The 19,684-nt window shown below is 36.4% G+C and overlaps 2 protein-coding genes across 7 annotated transcripts; one reads left to right on the top strand and one right to left on the bottom strand.

The window, feature by feature from the left end:
- On the top strand, positions 548-7,317 carry LOC105167449. Of its 6 annotated transcripts, none has more exons than XM_011087180.2 (12): positions 548-702; positions 1,433-1,695; positions 2,937-3,146; positions 4,156-4,236; positions 4,344-4,430; positions 4,567-4,662; positions 4,783-4,836; positions 5,055-5,285; positions 5,396-6,009; positions 6,120-6,168; positions 6,239-6,278; positions 6,963-7,317. In XM_011087180.2, exons 2-12 carry the CDS (start codon positions 1,459-1,461, stop codon positions 7,109-7,111), a joined length of 1,848 nt encoding a protein of 615 aa, XP_011085482.1. In that variant the 5' UTR covers positions 548-702; positions 1,433-1,458; the 3' UTR covers positions 7,112-7,317. The 6 variants fall into 6 exon arrangements, with proteins under 6 accessions (XP_011085482.1, XP_011085479.1, XP_011085483.1 ...); XM_011087177.2 differs by having other exon boundaries at positions 5,360-6,009; XM_011087181.2 differs by having other exon boundaries at positions 5,360-6,009; positions 6,229-6,278; positions 6,963-7,106.
- LOC105167448 (protein-tyrosine-phosphatase IBR5) lies at positions 7,536-16,222 on the bottom strand. Its single transcript, XM_011087176.2, has 5 exons — positions 15,645-16,222; positions 11,987-12,086; positions 11,083-11,140; positions 10,619-10,725; positions 7,536-8,215 (listed from the first exon to the last, which is right to left on the bottom strand). Exons 1-5 carry the CDS (start codon positions 15,888-15,890, stop codon positions 7,893-7,895), a joined length of 834 nt encoding a protein of 277 aa, XP_011085478.1. The 5' UTR covers positions 15,891-16,222; the 3' UTR covers positions 7,536-7,892.

Below are 19,684 nucleotides of genomic sequence, written 5' to 3'. Positions count from 1 at the left end.
AAATGATTTAGGCTAACATAAAGGCCCAAAATGAATTCTCTTAACTTAGGCTAATGTAGTTGTAGAGGACCAAGAAAATTCATCTCAACTGTAGTTCGAACTGCTTGTAAATCGATTTGACTCATCTTTTACCTCTAATTTTAAATATAATTTGCAACCTTTTATTAGAAACAAAAATAAAAAGCAATCATAGAGTTCGGATTTCTTAGTGTCTTGTTGTGTTTTATAAAAGTAAATAGAGAAAAATAAAGATAAATAAGTATGTTAATATGTTCTTAGCAACGTTTATAATCTTTTGGGATAATTACACTTAGACTTCCTGTGGTTTGAAAAATTACACCTAAATGAAAGCAAATCTGAAGAGTGTTAGATTTAATTTTTCAAACCACAAAAAATGTATATGTAATTATACTAAATTTAGGGGAGAAAAGTGTAATTATTTCTAAATGTTTAGTCCTATTGGTTTAGATTCCAGATTGTTCCCCAACCATTGCGTCAGCCCACACATTTACATGAGCGCCAATCGCTTACGTTAGTAGCCTCTCTGCCTGGTCATGCTAATGTACGCGTCCCATCTCTTGTCTATATATATTTCATTTTTGATATTTTGTTTCCCATATTTGGTTTCCTCTTCGCTCTTATTGTAAACCCGCTGATTCTCTGTCTTGAGAAAGAAGAAATCATCAGATAGTCGAGATTGAGGTGAATTCTTTCGACCTTTTTAATAGAAAATGAATTACTGAGTTGTTGATTGTCTGGGGAATTGCTATTAAGGTGTGAAAATTTGATCTTGAATTCTCTGTTGTACAGTTCTCTGGGTTGAATTTTTTATGATATCATTTCTTGTGAAAATTCTGGTTGCGAAATCGAGGTGAATTCTCTAGATTTTTTGGTCGAATGTGATTTTATGAGTTGTTGATTGTCTAGTAAATTACTTGATTGAGGTGTTTGATCTTGAATTCTGTGTTGTATTGTTCTCTGTGTTAAATTTTGGCGATGTTATTTCCTTTTTTTTTTTTTTTGAAGGTTTTGACTCGTTTTCCTTTCAACTGGAGAAATTCGAATTTGTTCTAGGTTTTGAAGTTGAGCCAGTAGCATTTCAATTTCGAAAAGTGAGTTGACTGCAAGTTGTGATTTTGTCTTGTTTTTACTGATCGGATTTTTCAAAGATTAAAGCTCTATTATCTCTAGTAGAGTATGGATAACTCTATGCACATAAGAAATAATAATCTAATGAAGTAATTGAGTAGAATCAATAGTTATGGATTGATGATCCTAAAACCTACTGTTGGTTGTTGTAAAGATTACTGGCTTGTTTTCAATTATTTTCTTGGGTGGGTGGGGGTGACGGTTGCTACTTGTATATTGTTGTGAAAAGGAGAAGCTCTTTTACTGTAGTAATACACTTCAGCTTTTTGATTCATTGCCTTAGGCCCCGCCTGGTTGTTTAGACAGAGCATGGAGCAGCAGCAGGATTTGCATAGTTGCTTGGTTATATGGAGAGGACAAAAGTTTGTTGTTGAGATGAATCCAAGTGCTCCTCTGAAAGAGTTGGGTGAAAAGTTACAAGAACTCACAAATGTCAAGGCCGATACTTTGCGGCTACTTGTTCGCATGGAGAAAAGTTCGAAATTGCTATATCCTTTTTCTAATGAGCACTCTTGTTTAAGCTTGGATTCAGCATCAGTTCTTAAGGTTCCAGAACTTATCCATACTCCATATGCCATCTGTAACATCTTATTGATGAACTCTTAATTTGTCTAATATGCGCTCGACTAGGTTTTAGCTTTCCATAGCTGAACACCTTTAATCGTGAATTCACAATTGATTTGGTAAGTGTCTGAGGACAATGCACAAAGGTAGCTTGACGAGCGGCACTCTAGCGTAGAGGAACAGTGCTGAAAAGATGAGAAAATTGTTGGAAAAAGTGCAGAGTGTGAAACATGAACTGTACCATTAATTTAATATTGGCTTGCATGTCATTTTCGTATTTTGGCCACTGAGTTAAATCAGATGTTGAAAGCCAAAACAAATGAACTAATAATTAATTTTAACTAATTGGTTCTGAGTTGTAAGTTTTAATAATTTTCTGCCAAAATTTTGGAATTTTCTCCCTGAAATGAGGTATGCATGGAAAATTTTCACTTTCAGATTAGATTTCCTCAGTTTAATGCACTTTGCTAGTCCAATAGCTGTGAATTTTATCTCAATTCTTCACTCCTAAAACACAATTGTTGGATGAGTTACTGTTCGCAGTTTATAATTTGTATAGTAAGTCCAAAAAGATGGGATAGAAAATATTTTTAACTTTTAACTGGTTATGTACCAAAGTGTTGTCCCCTGGTAAAACTTGGTATATTTGGTGGAACAGACTGGTCTAAAGTATATTCCCCTCCACAAAATTCCAGTTTTACTGGGCCGAATCGAAATACCTAATTCAACAAGCAAGAATTGGTATCTGAATGTCTAGTTTTCCAGCATATAATCTTCTAAGAAAGTTTGTTACCATAGTACAGCAGTAGCCGCATCAAGAATTGATATGATGACATGGAAGCCATAGGTTCATGTAGGTAACTTCTTGGATCTTGGTTTAGGATGCTTGGGACTAATTGTCTTACCACTTCCAGGTTCTGCAATAAGTGGAGTCTTGTTGAATGATTATGTTCTTATAGTGAACAATAAGTTATTAGCATTAATACATGGAAGTGTGAAATTGCATGTATCTAGAACAGATCATGTATATGTACTGTGGTACCACTTTGGCTGATAACACAGTTTGCCATTAATTTCTCTTACAGTTTTTTCATATTGATTAAGCAAATGTTAAACTTATTTATTGAGACACAATTAAAGACCTGAAGGGAGTCCCACGATTTGCGTTCTCTTGCAACTGACCTTTGCTTTCATAACAGTTAGTTATTTGCTTTTTCTTTCAGGGAAGGTCTATTAGAATGATGGGAGTGCCCAAAAATGAGGTGGATGAAGTCCTAGAAAATGCAAAGGTGGATCTCAGGATTGCTGGATTTGATGAAGAAGAGAAAAGATTAAAGCAGAGAAATGGAGATGGGTCCTATGCCTTGCCAAGACTTCCTCAAGGACCTTATATTTTTGGTGATTTCCGAACACTTAGTCTTCCTGGAGTAGAGGTAAAGTTTTAGAAATCTCCTTCATTTGCTATTTTATTTATTACATAATCGACTTTCACTAGTTTAATTATGCTATCGTGGACCATTGGATGGAACCTTGGTTCACAAGTTTATTGGACTCTAGTGATGTTATTCTTTCTGTCCGAACTTCCTTCAGTGGTGCAAACAACTCTTCTGATAATATCAAATTTGTAGTTTTGGCTGGGAGATGTGTTGGCATGAGTACCTCCATACTTACATAGCATTGAGGGGGAAAATGTGAGATTAAAGTTTTCTAGTTCTCTTAACCTGCTTAAATAGCGTCTCTGTTTCCAGCTTAATCCGCTCGAAGAAGTCTACATAAACCCAATCTGTGTTTTGATGATTCTCAGAATTGTGGTTCATCTAGGAAGACTCTCTCTCGCTATATACTTCTGTTTCAAAGATGTAAATGATTTGATAATAGAAAATGCAATCCACAACATGGAAGTTGCGTGTTAGTTGGGATTTATGCACTTCACAGTTCACAGACAGGACCTAGAGATGTTATTCATTGTTTTCACCTTCGAATTTCTGCTTCGTTTACTTTCACCCAATATCACAAACATGGAAACATGAATTAATCTTGAGAATTTGGGAAACTATTTTTAAATTCTTCTGGGTCTTCATGCATGATTTAGAAAACAAATTTGTTTTGTGCTTAGATAATCATGAAAAAATATAGGACTCTCATATCTTGGCATGTTTAGTTTATCGGAGGTCCAGGCTAGGATTCTCTTAATTTCCTTGTTATGCTGAAGGTCTGGGTTGTATCTTGCTCTTAAAAGGTTGGTAAAAGTTTTCTGTGATACATCAACCAGATCTTAACTTCTCCATGCTACTGGCCTCATTATTATGCTAACTGATCCACTTTTTCTTTTAGCATCCAGCACATTATAGAATCACCCCACTATCCATCAATGAGAAAAGTAATTACACTTGAGAATGCGAATATTAACGAACTGACCTTGACCTTGTCTGGCGATGGCAGTTAAATCCTCCTGCATCAAGGGCCCTAGAATTGCTGCATAGGCTTGCTTCAGATCCAGGAATTGTTGCAATTATGAATAAGGTATATCCAAATGTATTTCTATTATTTGTTTGTAATTTGTGTGACAAACCTCTTTTTGAACTTTTTACCAGTCGTGATAAGTTCTCTTTTCATTGGACTTCTTAAAGCATCGTTGGCGGGTGGGAATTTTGACTGAGATGGCACCAGTTGGTTATGTTGGAGTGAGTCCTAAGTGCATCCTTGGTTTCAACAAGGTGAGGTTCTTGAGAAAATGTTTCATTCTATTGCAAATAATCTTCACGTGTCCCTTTAGGTGCTCTCCTCAAATCTCCTGTATCCTTTTTCAGTTATCATTTCTTTCTCAAGTTATTTGTGGATGATTATGTGTAGAATCATGGAGAAGAGATATCACTGAGACTTCGAACTGATGACCTCAAGGGTTTCCGGAAATATGAAAGCATTAAGAAGACTCTTTTGCATGAGCTAGTACGTTTACTTAAATTTACTCTACCAAAAAGAATGAGGTGTTTGTCTTTATCTTCCTCATGTTAACAGCTACTACTTCCAAAAGAGCTGAATATCATTCAAATTTTATCATCTTTCTAGGCACACATGGTGTTCGGTGAGCATGATGCAAACTTCTATGCTCTGGATAAACAGGTAATGCTTATTATCCTTTCTATATCCCATCTGCGTAGATCTAGGATATATATGTGAACACATGTCTGTGTATGTGTATATAAGTTGTGCATTTTTACGTGTGTCTGTGTATGCTCGCGCAACTGCTTGTTTCTCAATGAGCTATCTTCTGGAAACACTCTGTCGTAAGTTGAAGTATGCACTCAGGGTCACAGTTGATGTATATTTTGATTTAACAGCTTAACGAAGAAGCTGCTACCCTTGATTGGTCTAAATCAAAAGGCCATACTTTGAGTGGGATCACCCATTCACGATATTATGAGGAAGAGCTCGGCATCAGGAGCCATGTAACTTCATCACAAAAGCTTGGAGGACAGGCTCATATTCTTCAAAATGCTCGTGCTGCTTCAGTAAATGCAGCTTTGGAACGTTTAGCCAATACATCTACCATGCTGTCAAGTTCATCTGAGGTACGTGAAAGCAACGAAACTCTGATGATCATTGTTTGGTTTGCCCAAAGCCTAATTTAATTATAACCTTGAAGGAGAGGGTAGACTCTTACGGTACAGATGGGGTGCAGGAACTGACTGCTGTGCCAGATCCTGTGGTCCATGTCAATCAGAAAATCGCTGAGCCTGATCCTGATGACTGCGAGGATCATGAATCTATGGTTCTCGAGCCTTCTGTGGAGTCCAGGGACAGCCATATGTTAACAGATACTGCTTTAGAAATTGAGAGATATGAAGTATCTAATCCTGAGAATTCAGGGTTTAGTCCTATTGGACCAAATTCCAATGGGGAAATACAAAGAAGTGTTGCCATTCTGGAACCTGAACTTGACGATTCTGGAGAAGAACCAAATGATCTGAGATTTCAGAACAAAGCTCGAGTTGATCAAGTGGACTTCCTTATGCCCACAAGTACGGAGTTGCCTAGTCACATCAGTAGTGCTCCTGGTGAACCTCATTCAAATGATTATCTTGCAGAAGAGATGCAGACAGAGTATGATCCTGGCAAGGCAATACCAAGGATCCAAAATGTCGAACCTGATCCTGATGATACAGAGCTGCAGATAATCCAAGACCCTGTTACTTTGTTTTGTGGTCGCCTGCAAAGTGCAATTCAATCACTAAAATCCGAAGTTAAGCCCTCCGAGACTGGAACCGTCCTACAAACTTTGATTAAGATAATACGGTAGACCTTGTATCTGAGTTAGTTATTTTTAGTTCTTCATTTGACTTTTGTTTATGTACTTTTTGCATTGAAAGCTTTACATAAAACTCCCTTTTTCTAAATGCCTGCAGTAATGTGATTGAACACCCGGATGAAGTGAAGTTCAAAAAACTGAGAAAGGTACGGTATGGCAGTTTTCTAATTCCATACTTTCCAGGTACCTTCTAACTTTGTTCTTAGCTTGCTGCAGGCCAACCCAATGATACAAAGGAACATTATTACTTACAAAGGTATTGATTTCACCTGGAATTTGGATATCACTCACTTTCCATAGCATATCTGGATTCTTGTTGGATAACCATAATAATAATATTGCCGCGATAGTGAGTCTGCATGTTTGTCATTTCTGGCAACTCTCAACTCTCCGGAACCATGCATATTAAATTTCCGTGTGGAAGGGTGAAACGCTTTAAAAGTTCCACTTGGTGTAGGATTCAGGTGTTGGAGATCGCTTAATAATAATTACAAGAGCAAAACATCCTCAGAGCCTCTAGAGCAATAATTACTTTCGAAAAGCTAGACCTTAAAAAGGAAGCATGAGAAATAGGTTGGTCTCAACCAACTCTTGGTATCTGAACCCTGGGCTAAATAGACTACAACAGCATTACAACACACTCGTTTAAGATATCTGAAGCTTACCCTTATTGGTGCATCTATGCGATGATGACTCTTTAATTCTTTGTTCCATGCATTGTTCTGCATTAGTATGTCTACTATGCACGTTTGATTTTGTTGACTATGGAAAGTTTTCTGTATCTTCAACTTGTGTATAAGGGTGCGACAGCCCGGCATTTTGATTTCATGGTATTGCCAATATCATTTCTCCGGGAATTTGAGTGGATTTAGAAAGTGATTTATTCGCACACCGTCTCTCTGACTATCAGCCTTTTAAATAGCAAATTCACTTCTTGCAGCGGCTGTTGACATTCTCAGACTGATTGGCTTCTCTGAAGATGTAATTATGGACGAATGGGGAAAGGCTGAAGCCTTCCTGATGTTAAAGCGAAACGATCCAGGCTTGTTGTGGCTCGCCAAATCATCGCTTGAAACATATGCTACATGATGCATGACTTTTGAATAGAAATGGAATAACACTGTCAATGCACACAACAGCAGCAAATAAAGAGATTGGACTTTGCGGTCTGAGGTTGTAATATGTGCACACTGGTTTGATACTATCTGTAATTTCAAATATAGTGATCTTTAAGTAACTTCACTGTTTTCCTTCTATGGACTGTTAGAAATCTGATTTTTAGAGTTTCATTCAAACCAAGTAGATCAAATTTTATCTCAGCCAAAACTGCCCAATAGCATCCTCATATGTAAAATTCTTGCCACGAAATTTTCAGTAAGAAACCAGATGCTGCAGAAATGTCTGCTAGTCATTACAAAAATGTGAACGATTTATATCTAGACAATCCACCGGTGGAGACGACGTATTCTGTCATTCATGAAACAGGTAATAGCTGATTATCTGATGCCGATAATTATAGTAGGAGGAAATTTATAAGCTTATGAGATAATACTGATAGTCATCCAGAAATAGTTCACTTGAGTAAGGGAGGCAAGGCATTGTAGCTGGTCCTTTATACTGTCCAAACAAACATCATTGAACAACTCAAATTCATTAACACAAATCCTGAAGGGATTGCATGTATATAGACTCAGGAATGAGGTGTGGTGTTGTCTAATACACTCCAGTACATCACAGGCTCCACGGGACCTCGGCGATCAGTATTTCCACCTTGCATAAGCTTTCATGTAGAAACTTAAGGGCTGGAGACGAACCTGACCTTCAACCAATGACTCTGTTTTAATGGAATGTAGGATCAGAAGCTAAATCGTCAAGAACCATCCATGGTGATATCGTTAACAGCAGGAGTATTTGTGTTGGTTTTAAAAGAAGCATCATCTGAAGTGTTCTTCTGAGTTGGCCCAGCTCCAAAAGTAAATTCCTGAGGAGGGATATCAAGTTGGGGACGGGAAAATATTGAGGCACCGCCAATATTACTGAAAACAGGAACAGGAATTGGTGGATCGTTTGGCCTTGAGAAGCCAAAGCTGAAGGATCCCAGACTGGAAGGCGATAGGTTCGGCATGCCGATACCGCTGTTCTCGATTGAACCAAAAATCTTTTGCTCATATGCTTGTAATTGCTGGTAGACGTCTGAAAGGCATCAAAGAGAAACATGTCAGGGGTTTAAATTATGCAGGACAGAAATTGCAACTACAATTGTGATGAATGCAGCTATGGTTAAAAGAAGTCCATCCATCTCAATCTCATCTGAGACAACATTTTGATGCAGGATAGCGTAAGCATCATGACTGTTATATGCAAAGCTGGAAATACATCCAATCAACTATTTATAATTAATCCTCATCTAATGAATGTATTAATCCAAATAACTAGCTTCTGACATATTTTATTGGGTTAACAATTTCACAGTTTTGAAGAAAAGTTATTAAAAATATTTACACTCTTAACTATCTTTCAGCTGCATTAACATATCCGCCACCACAGAATTCTCTATCTCCCATCCCTATCCATTACTTGCTGGCTACAATCATCGTCTTCCACCACCCACTAACCATTCCCACTGCCTATGGCCACCACCACAACCTTTTCCACCACTCCATGATGTCCTTCTCACAACTGTCAGTATCACCACCATACACTTTATGCACCATCACATCAACATATGTGATGCAATGTGGAAATTCGATGCGATAATTTTCGAAAAACATGGGATACTTTACAGATAGGATACTAAGTATGAATAAATAAAGTATTAAATCAAATAGCATATATATACATACATGTGCATAAATACTCTAATATTTTCCATTATTGGAGAAACGGTTACTCATGGAAACATACATGTAAAACATCCAGAGTAGCCAATTCATATTTGAGTCCTTTCAAAATGATTTTACTGGCCTATTAATTATTTAAGGAAAATGATCCAGCATACAATATTCAGAAAATAAAGTTAGTTAAAGCATCATAGCAATACATCCTTAATACCAAAGTCAAAATGCTAATTAGAGTCATCATCCTAAAGTTTGAATAAGAGCGCTGCCAGTTAATTTTTGACACAAAAACAAAATTGCCTCATAATTTTGCTCTTCACAACAGTGGTTTAGTTTTTCATTTGTATCAAATAGACTTCCACCACTAAAACAAGAGCAAAACAGAATACGGTACCAAGTCCCAAGATCTTACCCAGCTTCAACTCCCAAAGTGGTTTACACTCACCAGATCTAATAACCACCACAAAGTCCCGCAGGCCCAAAAACTGTTTCCAATTAACATTCTCCTTACAGAACTGGCCCAATCAATTTGCCCTGGCAACAGGTGTCCTTCCTCACCACCCAATACAATGATCTATAAATTAGTGGCTGGAATGTTGATCTATGTTTTACATATTTGGGGAAGGTTTGAACCCAGCTCCAAGTCATAACCTCAGTGTGCTGAATTCACATGATGGTCTGTCAAGCGTGTTCATTTGTTGTGTGTGTGTGATTCACATACACTAACCTCTTTATATAGTTTGTTCTTTTTTATTTTTCTCTGACTTATTCTATTCATGGTAAATAGTGTGAAAAAGAAAAAGAACTGTGGGCAATTCAGTTCTGGCTGATGTAAAAGAAATGGGAAAGACCTAGACCTAAGAGTATTAGAGAGAGAAACAATATTTTACCTCAACTTGGAGGCACACCCCTACCCTTTCTGATGTCTTGCACTAAACTCTAGCCAAGCCCAATATAAGGCTGCTCGACCAATCACAATTCTGAAGATGGAACTCTATTTTGATGGTGAATTATACAGCTGGTAAATTTGGCAGACAATCTAAAAGGGATTGGATTCCAATCTATTCCACTCTTCAGTGGAAACAAAATGGAGCATGTACTAATCTCACGTTCTTCTCCTTCTTTCCCTCTAAATCATACTGAACCTTAGTTTTTGTTCGATTGACAACCAAGGAGGAGGGTGACAATTCTGAGGTTTAATTAGGAAGATCTTTTTATTTAACTTTTAAGGGTATGGTATTCATGTTATTTTGTGATTCCCTGTGAGTGTATAATTTTTGACTCAGTTTGATAGCAGATATATGAATGGAAATTGATTTCTGAATTCCATTTAATCTGTATAGCCGGATATCACTGCATTTATTTCAGATAAATCTAACCAAATTAGATCCTCAGAGATAATAGTAGACAAACCCAGTGGTCCAAGTTAGACCCCATTTATGGATCCTGAACTGTATTTGCTATCTCAGTTCTTTGAAGAAGGAACTTAACTTCAACTACATGGTAATCTACCAGTCTAAAATCCTTTGGCAAATTACTCAGCACACCCGCTACTGTTAAAATCACCTATTCTTCAAATCCTAGGACCTAACAGCTCAAAGAATATGGATTGACATTTCACTGATCAACCTCTTCCATCCAACTGTAGGATTGTTGTAACCACTTTAAGCAATTACTATTCAGTAAAATAAATTCTTTGATGGTTAGATTATAGATGATTGGAGCTTATACAAACTAGCAAGGCAGAGTTTGACTAAACCTTGATTTAGTTCAACTGAAGGTCTGCGTTCTTTCACCCATCGATAACTCTCGGCAAGTTTCCAACCTTTGCTTTTCATCAAGTAAGCCATTACTATAGCAGGCGACCTATCAAAAAACAATAAATGCACATTAAAGGAACTGATGATGATCTTCATTCAGAAAAGTTGAATTATAGCACCTAGAAATAGAGATTATTGCAAGTATACAAGTTTCTTGCAATTAACTAGATCCTTTTTTCCCTGTTGACAGCATGCCACTGGGGTCATTGCCTCGCCTACTAGATAACGATTGGCCAGCATACTATTGCAGTCTTAAATACTATACAAGAAAATGATCTGACCTTTGCAAATACACCAATCCCCATGAGAAAACAGTAACTAACAATCAAACAGAAATGACTAACCAAAAAAGAAAGAGCAAAATAAAGCAGACATGAGCCCCAGATTGTGATAATAAATTCACCTGTTTTTGCCAGACATGCAGTGCACGAGCACCCGAGCCCTATCTTTTTCGCATTGTTCTGCACAACGCATGCCAGCAAAATAAGGTGAATAATGATACATAGAGAATGTGACTTGATGTCATTTAGTGAATATCAAGTCCACCCACAAATGATGCATTACATCAAGACCCTGTGGCATCTTTTGAATATATGATGTGCAACTGTAAGAGGCACAGAAAAGAAACATAAACATCTGGTCTGAAACAAAACAGAGCCAGCATATCCTGTAGCCATTTATTTCTATAAAAGAAAATCATTTTCAGGTTCGAGTCGATCCTTATCAGTTTCCTTAATTTTTTACGCTAGATACATCATTCATCACTATTTCTGGTACTTCGAGTGATTTGACATGTGTTTGATGAAGTAGATATCCATGAAACATATTTTCTGTGTCAGCCTTATTAATTATGATAATAATATATATATATATATATATAGAGAGAGAGAGAGAGAGAGAAACTGAAATGCTGTGTTTTGCAAGATTTTGCAGCATACAGAGACATAAAAGAAAATATATAGATGAAACTCATCAAAGCAAGACAAGAATAAGAAGATGACTAAGAAGAATGAGAAGAAACACAATAATAATAATGAAGACATCTGTTGCTTACAACACAAATAAAATTTAAGAGCATGGCAACTTGTGCTGTTAAGGAATTTACTGCACCATTTCAGCAAAAATCAAAAGCATTTAAAAAGAGTACGAATGAAACTTTTCATTCCTGGACTCTTTGTGCCATCAATAACGCAAGAACAGTGTATCAGAATAATTAACAAAGTTAACCTTCTAAAAGGCAGGAAATAAACTCTGAAGAAAGAAGAAAAAATGCAGACATGTATTAGTATTAAAGTTGAAGGACTCACCAAGAAATTGAATTGCATCATCAAATGGCAATTTTTGTTCATATTGGAGACAGTGGTATGTAAACGAGTTTTTGTACAAATTTTGACAAGCAGGCACAGTCTGCACCAAATAAACTTCTGTTAAAGGAATGAAAAATCCTTATAAGAAATGATCAACTTAGTCACAGCAAATTGGTGGCAAGTTGGTGGATAGGAGTAAGATTTCAAGGGCTGCATACATTCGCAACTACTAGTTGAATAAGGGAAGTCAATTTTCAAAAGTAAAAGTAAATCCAATTGTATTATTATTCCGATTAAGCTTCCTTCCCATTAATCTGGAAGATTTGGAGATACTAACCAGAGGGAAATATTTAAGCATTAATATTCAAAAAGATGTCTTCTTCCATGGTTCAGAATAGAGAACAAGTGATTAAGTATTTCTAATGTTGACTCTGAAAAGATTGATCATGCGCACTTTTCACCAAATCAAGAAAGTTTACATGAAAATTCCATGCAGTTGGGTAATTACATCTTCAGTCACATGCTAGCAAAATAAAGAAAATTAGGAGTTTCCACCAATAAACACAAGTCTCGATGTGAATCTAACACCAACCAGTTTTCTCATGAAAGTGAAAGGTTACACAAAAATAAGTGCACTAATGTGAGTCTTTACATGAATAAGAGACTTGTTTACCTCATTGCAGATAAATTCGTAACTTTAACAGAAGAAAGAAAAGGAAGTCCCATTAAATGTAATCTTTCTTTTAACAGGGTATAAGCATCATAAGAGAAGTATTGTCCCTTAAATAGTTCAGAAACAAGACGTAGACCTGTAACTACCATGTTGTTTAAGTTTAGGTAGTGTAAAAGACTAGGAAAATCAGCAAAGAGAAAACTGACATGATTAAAACGATAGCCAACCAGGCAAACATAAGGGCCCCCCCATCAGATAAAAATATTATGATTGCCATTACATGTTACACTAGTCAATCAGTTAAACAAACTTAACAAGATTAGAGAGGACACATGTTATTCAAATAGTAAATGGACTAATGTACCAGGGTCCTCCTTGGTAATTTTAATAGATACCAAACTTTAAAAATGGTGTACTTCTCACATCACTCTGATAAGGTAAAATTCCCCCAAGTCACTTGATAAGGTTAAATTCACATCTCAACTACCTATGGTAACCACTGCTTATCTGAAAAGGCCTGATTATTTGCTTGCTCACTACAATTATGGCGTGGCAAGAAACAGGCAGCTTCCAGTATGCCCATAGACGGCCTTCAGAGTGCACTCCCATACACAACTCCAAAACTATTCACTACCATCTTTGCCAAGAAAAAGTTCCATGTCTAGTACTTTATATATTTCTTCCGGACCAAGCATATCACAGTCAATAATGTACCTGACTAAGATTCTCTGCACCTGGCCAGGCTTTCACGTTTTAAATAATTCAATCTGATGAAACCTAAGAAAATCAGAAAGAAAAATACCTTTTTAAGTGCCTTGCACCATCTTGAATTTCAGAGAGAACTACCTACAAATCACCCTTTATTATCTCAAATCCCAAATCTTTTGACTTATCAACCTTACACTAAATCAAATTACTTCTACAAACCAGCAATTCTGAAAGGTCTTCATAGCATGTACAAGAACTCCAGCCTAGTGCAACGAACCTTAATAGCAAACCGTTGCAGGCGGCAAATCCAATTTCAAGAAAAGCCTCTGATCCTTATTTGAATATTGCAAAGGCAGAAACCACGGCTATCACAGGACTATTGGAGTTAGTAGAGAATAGAACAGTATGCTACAAGAATGCTCACAATTTTCTCTCTGTTATTTTCATCACTTATTGACAGGAAAAGACTTAACATATAACACTCTTGCACTCCCCAGACACCAAGCATATCACAGACAATAAATACTAGCCTAAGTTTCTTGCATGAAACTTTGAAACAGACCCTATTAGCAGAGTTTCTCAGTCCTGCTTCTCCATTTTAGATATTCCAATCTGACAAACACAGAATGTCAGAGACAACTACTCTCTAAGCATGCTCTTCTATCTTGGATTTCAGAGAGCACCATTTTCCAAGAATCCTTTATTTATGTTCAATCCTGAATGTTTTGAACTTTCAACTAAGCAGTGATAACGTTACTTTTAGATTAATAGTGTGTCCAATAACTCCAGTTCAGTGAAAGCAACATGGTCATTGAAAATCCACGCAGACCACTACTCTACAAAAGTCTCTAATGCTTACATCGATAATGACCACGGTCAGGAGACTGAGACGGGAACTATTGCAGGAGTGCACATGTTATTGGAGAATAGTAACAATTTTTAATCTGCATTTTGTTCGCTTACCTACCATTCTTCCTTTTACCCATGTCAAGTCTTTTCCTGAAGTTTCCTCGACAAACAACCAATATGCTGCATGTAAATTAAGCATTGAGGTCTCAGGAATTGTGGACTTGTCACTTGATATCAGAAAAGAAAAACCAGAAAGAAATATGACCAGCTGCATTTTTTATTGTGGAGTGCAATGAACTGTAATGCTTGCTGAAAAAGACACAGAGAATACAATTTATGCGTCATCCATATTCTATCCCATCTTCCTTATCACAGGTGTATTCTTCTGCTAAGTAATCTAATCATCACTCTCCTCACCTAGTAACCTACCACCCTGCTCCCTAACGCTCACCTCGCCGCTCCAATAAAAGAGGAAAAAACCGAAAAGGGGCAAAACAGAAACTAGACTGAGATCAAAGCATGGGACAAAAACAAAAAGAACAGAAGTAAAGCTTATTTCTTGGTGAATAACGAATTAAGTCATCACTAGAGTACAACACAAATTCTCCACGGAGAGAAAGATACTCCGTATCACTTCTATTGCATCATTTATGGAAACTTTTCAATGTCTAAAGAAGACAAGACAAATAATATTATGAAAAAAATCCAAGCAGATAATTAAAAGATGTCTCGAGTAAAATATTCACATAGCTCGTAAATGGTTGTGCACATCCTCTATGAAAATGGGACTACAAAAGTTACAACCTTTCTCTGTCGCATTCCCCAAACATTCTTCTGAAATGCAAATAAGGCACAATACTATGGATTACCCATAACATAGTTCTTTGTCCAAAGAAATCATTCTCATGCAAGTCAAAACTCCTGTTAAAGTCAAAATGCGAACGCCTTAAGCCTTGACTTGAATCTTACCCAGAGGTTATTACTATAATAGATGGAGAAAAACAATAGAACAGCGCCAAAATGACAACAGAAAGTTCAGAAGCTTCCACTATTCAGCAGCTATTTTATTGTATTTCCAAGTAAAAGCCTAATTTAGGAGCTCTGCACCAATTGATTTTTCTTTTTCCTTTTCTTTGCTTGCAAGAAAAAAAGTGAACAACTTTAAATCTGTACAAGCAGTCCAATCGTCAACTTCCTCACTTCAGAAAAATCAGAATTCAACTTAAGACTCGATCCTGTCATTATACTCTGCTACACAATATGAAATAAATTTCATATGCTACTACACTCAATCATACACGTTTAAACATTACCAAGACAAATTGACGGAAATAAACCGAATCAATAAATGTTTAAGCTTTGAAGTACCAAAAATTATTAAGGGAAAAAACATATAATCACACACAAACACAGAGAGAATCCTTTTACATTGAGGACCCGGGTGATGCCCTGAGTCTTGAGAAGCTCAGCGCGGGCAGCATTGTCGTAGCTGCCCAAGTAAAGGAACTCGGGCAAGATCTCCGACGGGAAGGCGCTGAATTGGACGGAGGACGCGGCGGATTTATCGGAGACAGCGGGCATGCGGTGGCCGCAGACGCCGCACACCTCCCCCTCCTCGTATTTGTGGTAGTGCCCACAAACCCCACATGGATTCTCCCTCTCCCTCTTCCTCATGATTGACTGTTTTGATGAATCAACTCTGCTTACTGTTCAATCAAAGCTCTTTTATTGGAATCTTGACGTCGGAAAGGGTTTGATTGGGAATAATACTGGGATTTGTGGGAATTTTCTGAAGTAATTTAGAGATGGGAATCCGGCTATACTCTGAGCAAACTGAATAATTTTCGGTGATTAATATGTATGTGTTTATAGATATACTACATATATGTATGTATGTATGTATTTATGTACATAATTCATGTATGCCTATAATTTATTCTACATATTTGTATACACAGCTTCATGTATACGTAAGTATAATCCTCACTAAGGCAAGAAATGAAGCCAACTCGTACGAAAGGCGAGTATGTTAATGAAGAGGGGATTTTTTGCTGTATTTTATAAAATATAAAGGGATTTTATACTATTTTACTAAAATACAGGAGCGTAAATGGATCATATGGTTAATGACGTGACGATATATGATATGTATAATATGGATACACATTCACATATGTGTATATACATGGACGTATATATACATGTATGTGTATGTGTGTATTGCTAAATAAAGAACTTGATGTTTAAGCAGATGAATCTGCAATGATGAGAGTTGCCATTGACTCACAATTGCAAGGGCAGAACTGTCATTACATACTTTGAGTGACATCAGCCATGTTGATCATGACAATATCTAATCTTTTATGGGATGTGTTATTGTTGCAATTTTTATATATTAATGTAAGTGGTAAGAACGAACTATTTTTCAGTAAAATAATTGTGTGTAAGATTTTCGGTGCCAACATATGGATTATAGCAATGGGTACTACGTAAAAAACCCTGTAAGCAACGTATGGTTGATGGGGTATAACATAGGTTTTATAAAACTCAACCAAAAACACATCGTTAATAATTAATGAAAGGTGCATTACACGTGCTTTTTGTATGTGGGGGTATTTTATAAACTATTTTTTATCTTTTTCTTAAGGTTTTTTACTAAAATATCCTTTTCATTTTTATTTTATTTGTGTATTTTTTATAATTTAAATTGAAATACTAAGTTATATTTAATTTATTTAATATTAAATATTAAATTAAATTATATTTAAATTTATAATTGTTAATTGTTAAATCTAAAATTATTTTTAGTTCATTAAAATATATATTTAATTACAATCATTGTTATTATAATTATTCTTAATTAATTAAAATATTTAATTATTATAATTATTTAAAATATTCTTAATTAACTAAAATATATTTTGATTAAATTTATTAAAATTAAAAAAAATAAAAAAACTGAAGTGGCCCCCTTTTTCACCGGAAACTTGTCTTTAAGTTTCTGGGGCCGTCCAAATGAGTTTTTCGACCGCAGTGGTACCATTCTAATTCTCTTTTCAAGAAAATATTTTCATACCTTCAATTTGAATTTTCGTCAATCAGAAAAACTGGGCTCAAGCCACGGCCGCCGAACATGTTTGCGTCAATTCATCGTCGTTCGGTCAAATCTCGATCGCAAACCACCACCATCAAAATTGTTTCTTCAAGACGATTCTAATGAGACTGGCCTCACTCGTTTTGATAAAGCATTTGGGGAGATCTAATGGTTTAAAAAATCCCCCGCCGCGATGGAAATGATGGTGGGGGTGGGGGCAGCAGGGGATAAGGGGGGTGGGGTTAGGTTGGGGTGGGTAGTTAGTTTCTTTTATATACAAATAATATATTTTTAAGTTTAAACTATTTACATATAATATAAGTTAAATAATTAGTTGAATCTAGACCTTTCATTTTGAAAATTCAACGGTTGAGATTAATTAATTAGATCTAACGATCAATATTTGATCAATGAAGATCCAACGATCATTAAACTAAGAAATAATATATATTAAGTAAGGGTATAACGGTCATTTTATAAAAAAAATGAACGGCATTAGTTAGCTTTAACGGAAATGGGGCGATTAAGCTACGTTTAAGAAACACGGGGATTTTTAGCCTATTTTTAAAACAAAAATGAGTTTTTAGCCGATTTTTAAAAACACGAGAGGGTTTTATGAATTTTAGCCATTAATGTATAATAGACTTAAAAAGAATCCACCAGAATGAACTAATGCACATACTAAAGCAGTTAAGTTGATCAAACAAAAAGTTAAATCATTACCATGCTTAACACTCGCTAATCCTAATTGAAAGAAAATAATAAAAATAGATGCCTATGAAATAGGATTTGGGGGAGTACTAAAATAAATTGATGAAATAAACAAGAATGTTTAGTTAGACTTCATTCATGAAAATGGAAGGTAGCCCAACGAAATTATGCTACTGTTGCAAAAGAAGTTCTTGCCATTGTTAAATGTGTTTTAAAATTTCAGGATGACTTGTTAAATGAAGAATTCACCATTACAACATATTTATTCTGCTGCTAAAATTTCAAGATGACTTGTTAAATCAAAATTTCACCATTAGAACATGTGAGGCCCTTCATCCAAGACCTTTGGAGCCGTGAGGTAACAGGAGATGTTGGGGCTAGAATCTTGCAGCGCTTGCGAGGAGTACTTGAGGAGCTAATTAGGTGGGACAAAATGAGATTCGGCCATGTGAGCAGATGTGTCAATGAGTTTGAAACACGATTAGCGACTCTTACTAAGGATCCGTTTAATGAAATTATGAAGGGGATGGAGTCATTTGGGGGCGCTTGCATCGTAAGTTAGAAGAGCTATTAACGCGAGAGGAAATTCTATGGAAACAGCAACCAAAGGCTCAGTGGCTTAATGAGAGGGATATGAACACTCCTTATTTCCATGCGAGGGTGAGTGCTAGGAAACGAAAGAATTCCATCTCTCATATTCAAAATCAGGATGGTAACCAGTGCTGCTCTTGGTAAGGTATTCAACATATTATCTCTTCTTATTTTCTTGATTTATTCCAGATGTCTAAGCCATTAGAGGAGGCTATTGACAAGGTTTTAGGGGGACGATGAGAGTTAGCGAGAATATGAATGAGACGCTTATCCAACCCTTCTCACCTAAAGAGGTAAAGCTTGCTATCTCTGAAATGTACTCTTATAAATCTCCAGGGCCTGACAGGATGTCCCCAATCCTTTATCAGAAATATTGGCATATTGTAGGGCCGGAGGTTATTTCCTTTGTTCTTGACTTCTTGAATCATGGGCGCTTTGATGACAAGTTTAATTACACTTATATTATCTGATTCCTAAGTGTGTTTTTCCTGAAAATATGAGCCACTTTTTGCGCTATTAGCCTCTGTAATATTACTTATAAGATTGCCTCTAAAATGCTTGCTAATATATTGAAACCTATTCTCCCTAATATTATATCCGAGTCCTAGTCAACATTTATTCCTGGTAGGCTCATTACTGATAGCGTGCTTGTGGTCTACGAGTTGAATCACTACCTCACATACAAGATATGGGTATGGAAGGGTCATGCATCGCTCAAGTTGGATCTCAGCAAAGCTTATAACCGCGTGGAATGGACTTTCCTTGATAGGGATCTAGCTAAATTAGGCTTCCACACTTGGTTTATTTCTCTTATTCATTTGTGTGTGTCTACTGTGTCTTATCCTTTTATACTTAATGGTCAAAAGTTTGGCTATCTTCACCCCCAACGGGGCCTCCGTCAAAGGGATCCCTTTCCCCATATTTGTTCTTTTTTTGTGCAGAGGCTCTCAGTCACCTCATTTCCGCGGCAATAACGCTTGGGGAGATCCGTAGTGTAGCTGCCGGTCAGCGTGACCTTAGAGTGTCTCATCTACTCTTCACTAATGATACGTTATTTTTTTTTTTTTTTTTT

This window comes from Sesamum indicum, linkage group LG8 (assembly GCF_000512975.1).
Source record: "Sesamum indicum cultivar Zhongzhi No. 13 linkage group LG8, S_indicum_v1.0, whole genome shotgun sequence".
Classification (NCBI taxonomy): Eukaryota; Viridiplantae; Streptophyta; class Magnoliopsida; order Lamiales; family Pedaliaceae; genus Sesamum; species Sesamum indicum.
The sequence above is the reverse complement of the archived record's forward strand: the minus strand, read 5'-3'. Positions and strand labels throughout refer to the sequence as shown.

Excerpts from the sequence above, each read along its gene's own strand:
- LOC105167449 (XM_011087177.2), top strand. The coding sequence starts at position 1,459 with ATGGAGCAGCAGCAGGATTTGCATAGTTGCTTGGTTATATGGAGAGGA. Across the intron at positions 5,286-5,359 it reads TGCTGTCAAGTTCATCTGAG|GAGAGGGTAGACTCTTACGG; the intron begins GTACGTGAAAGC and ends ATAACCTTGAAG. Across the intron at positions 6,010-6,119 it reads ACTTTGATTAAGATAATACG|TAATGTGATTGAACACCCGG; the intron begins GTAGACCTTGTA and ends AAATGCCTGCAG.
- LOC105167448 (XM_011087176.2), bottom strand. The coding sequence starts at position 15,890 with ATGAGGAAGAGGGAGAGGGAGAATCCATGTGGGGTTTGTGGGCACTAC. Across the intron at positions 10,726-11,082 it reads TGCATGTCTGGCAAAAACAG|GTCGCCTGCTATAGTAATGG; the intron begins GTGAATTTATTA and ends GTTTTTTGATAG. Across the intron at positions 8,216-10,618 it reads TTCAGTTGAACTAAATCAAG|ACGTCTACCAGCAATTACAA; the intron begins GTTTAGTCAAAC and ends GATGCCTTTCAG.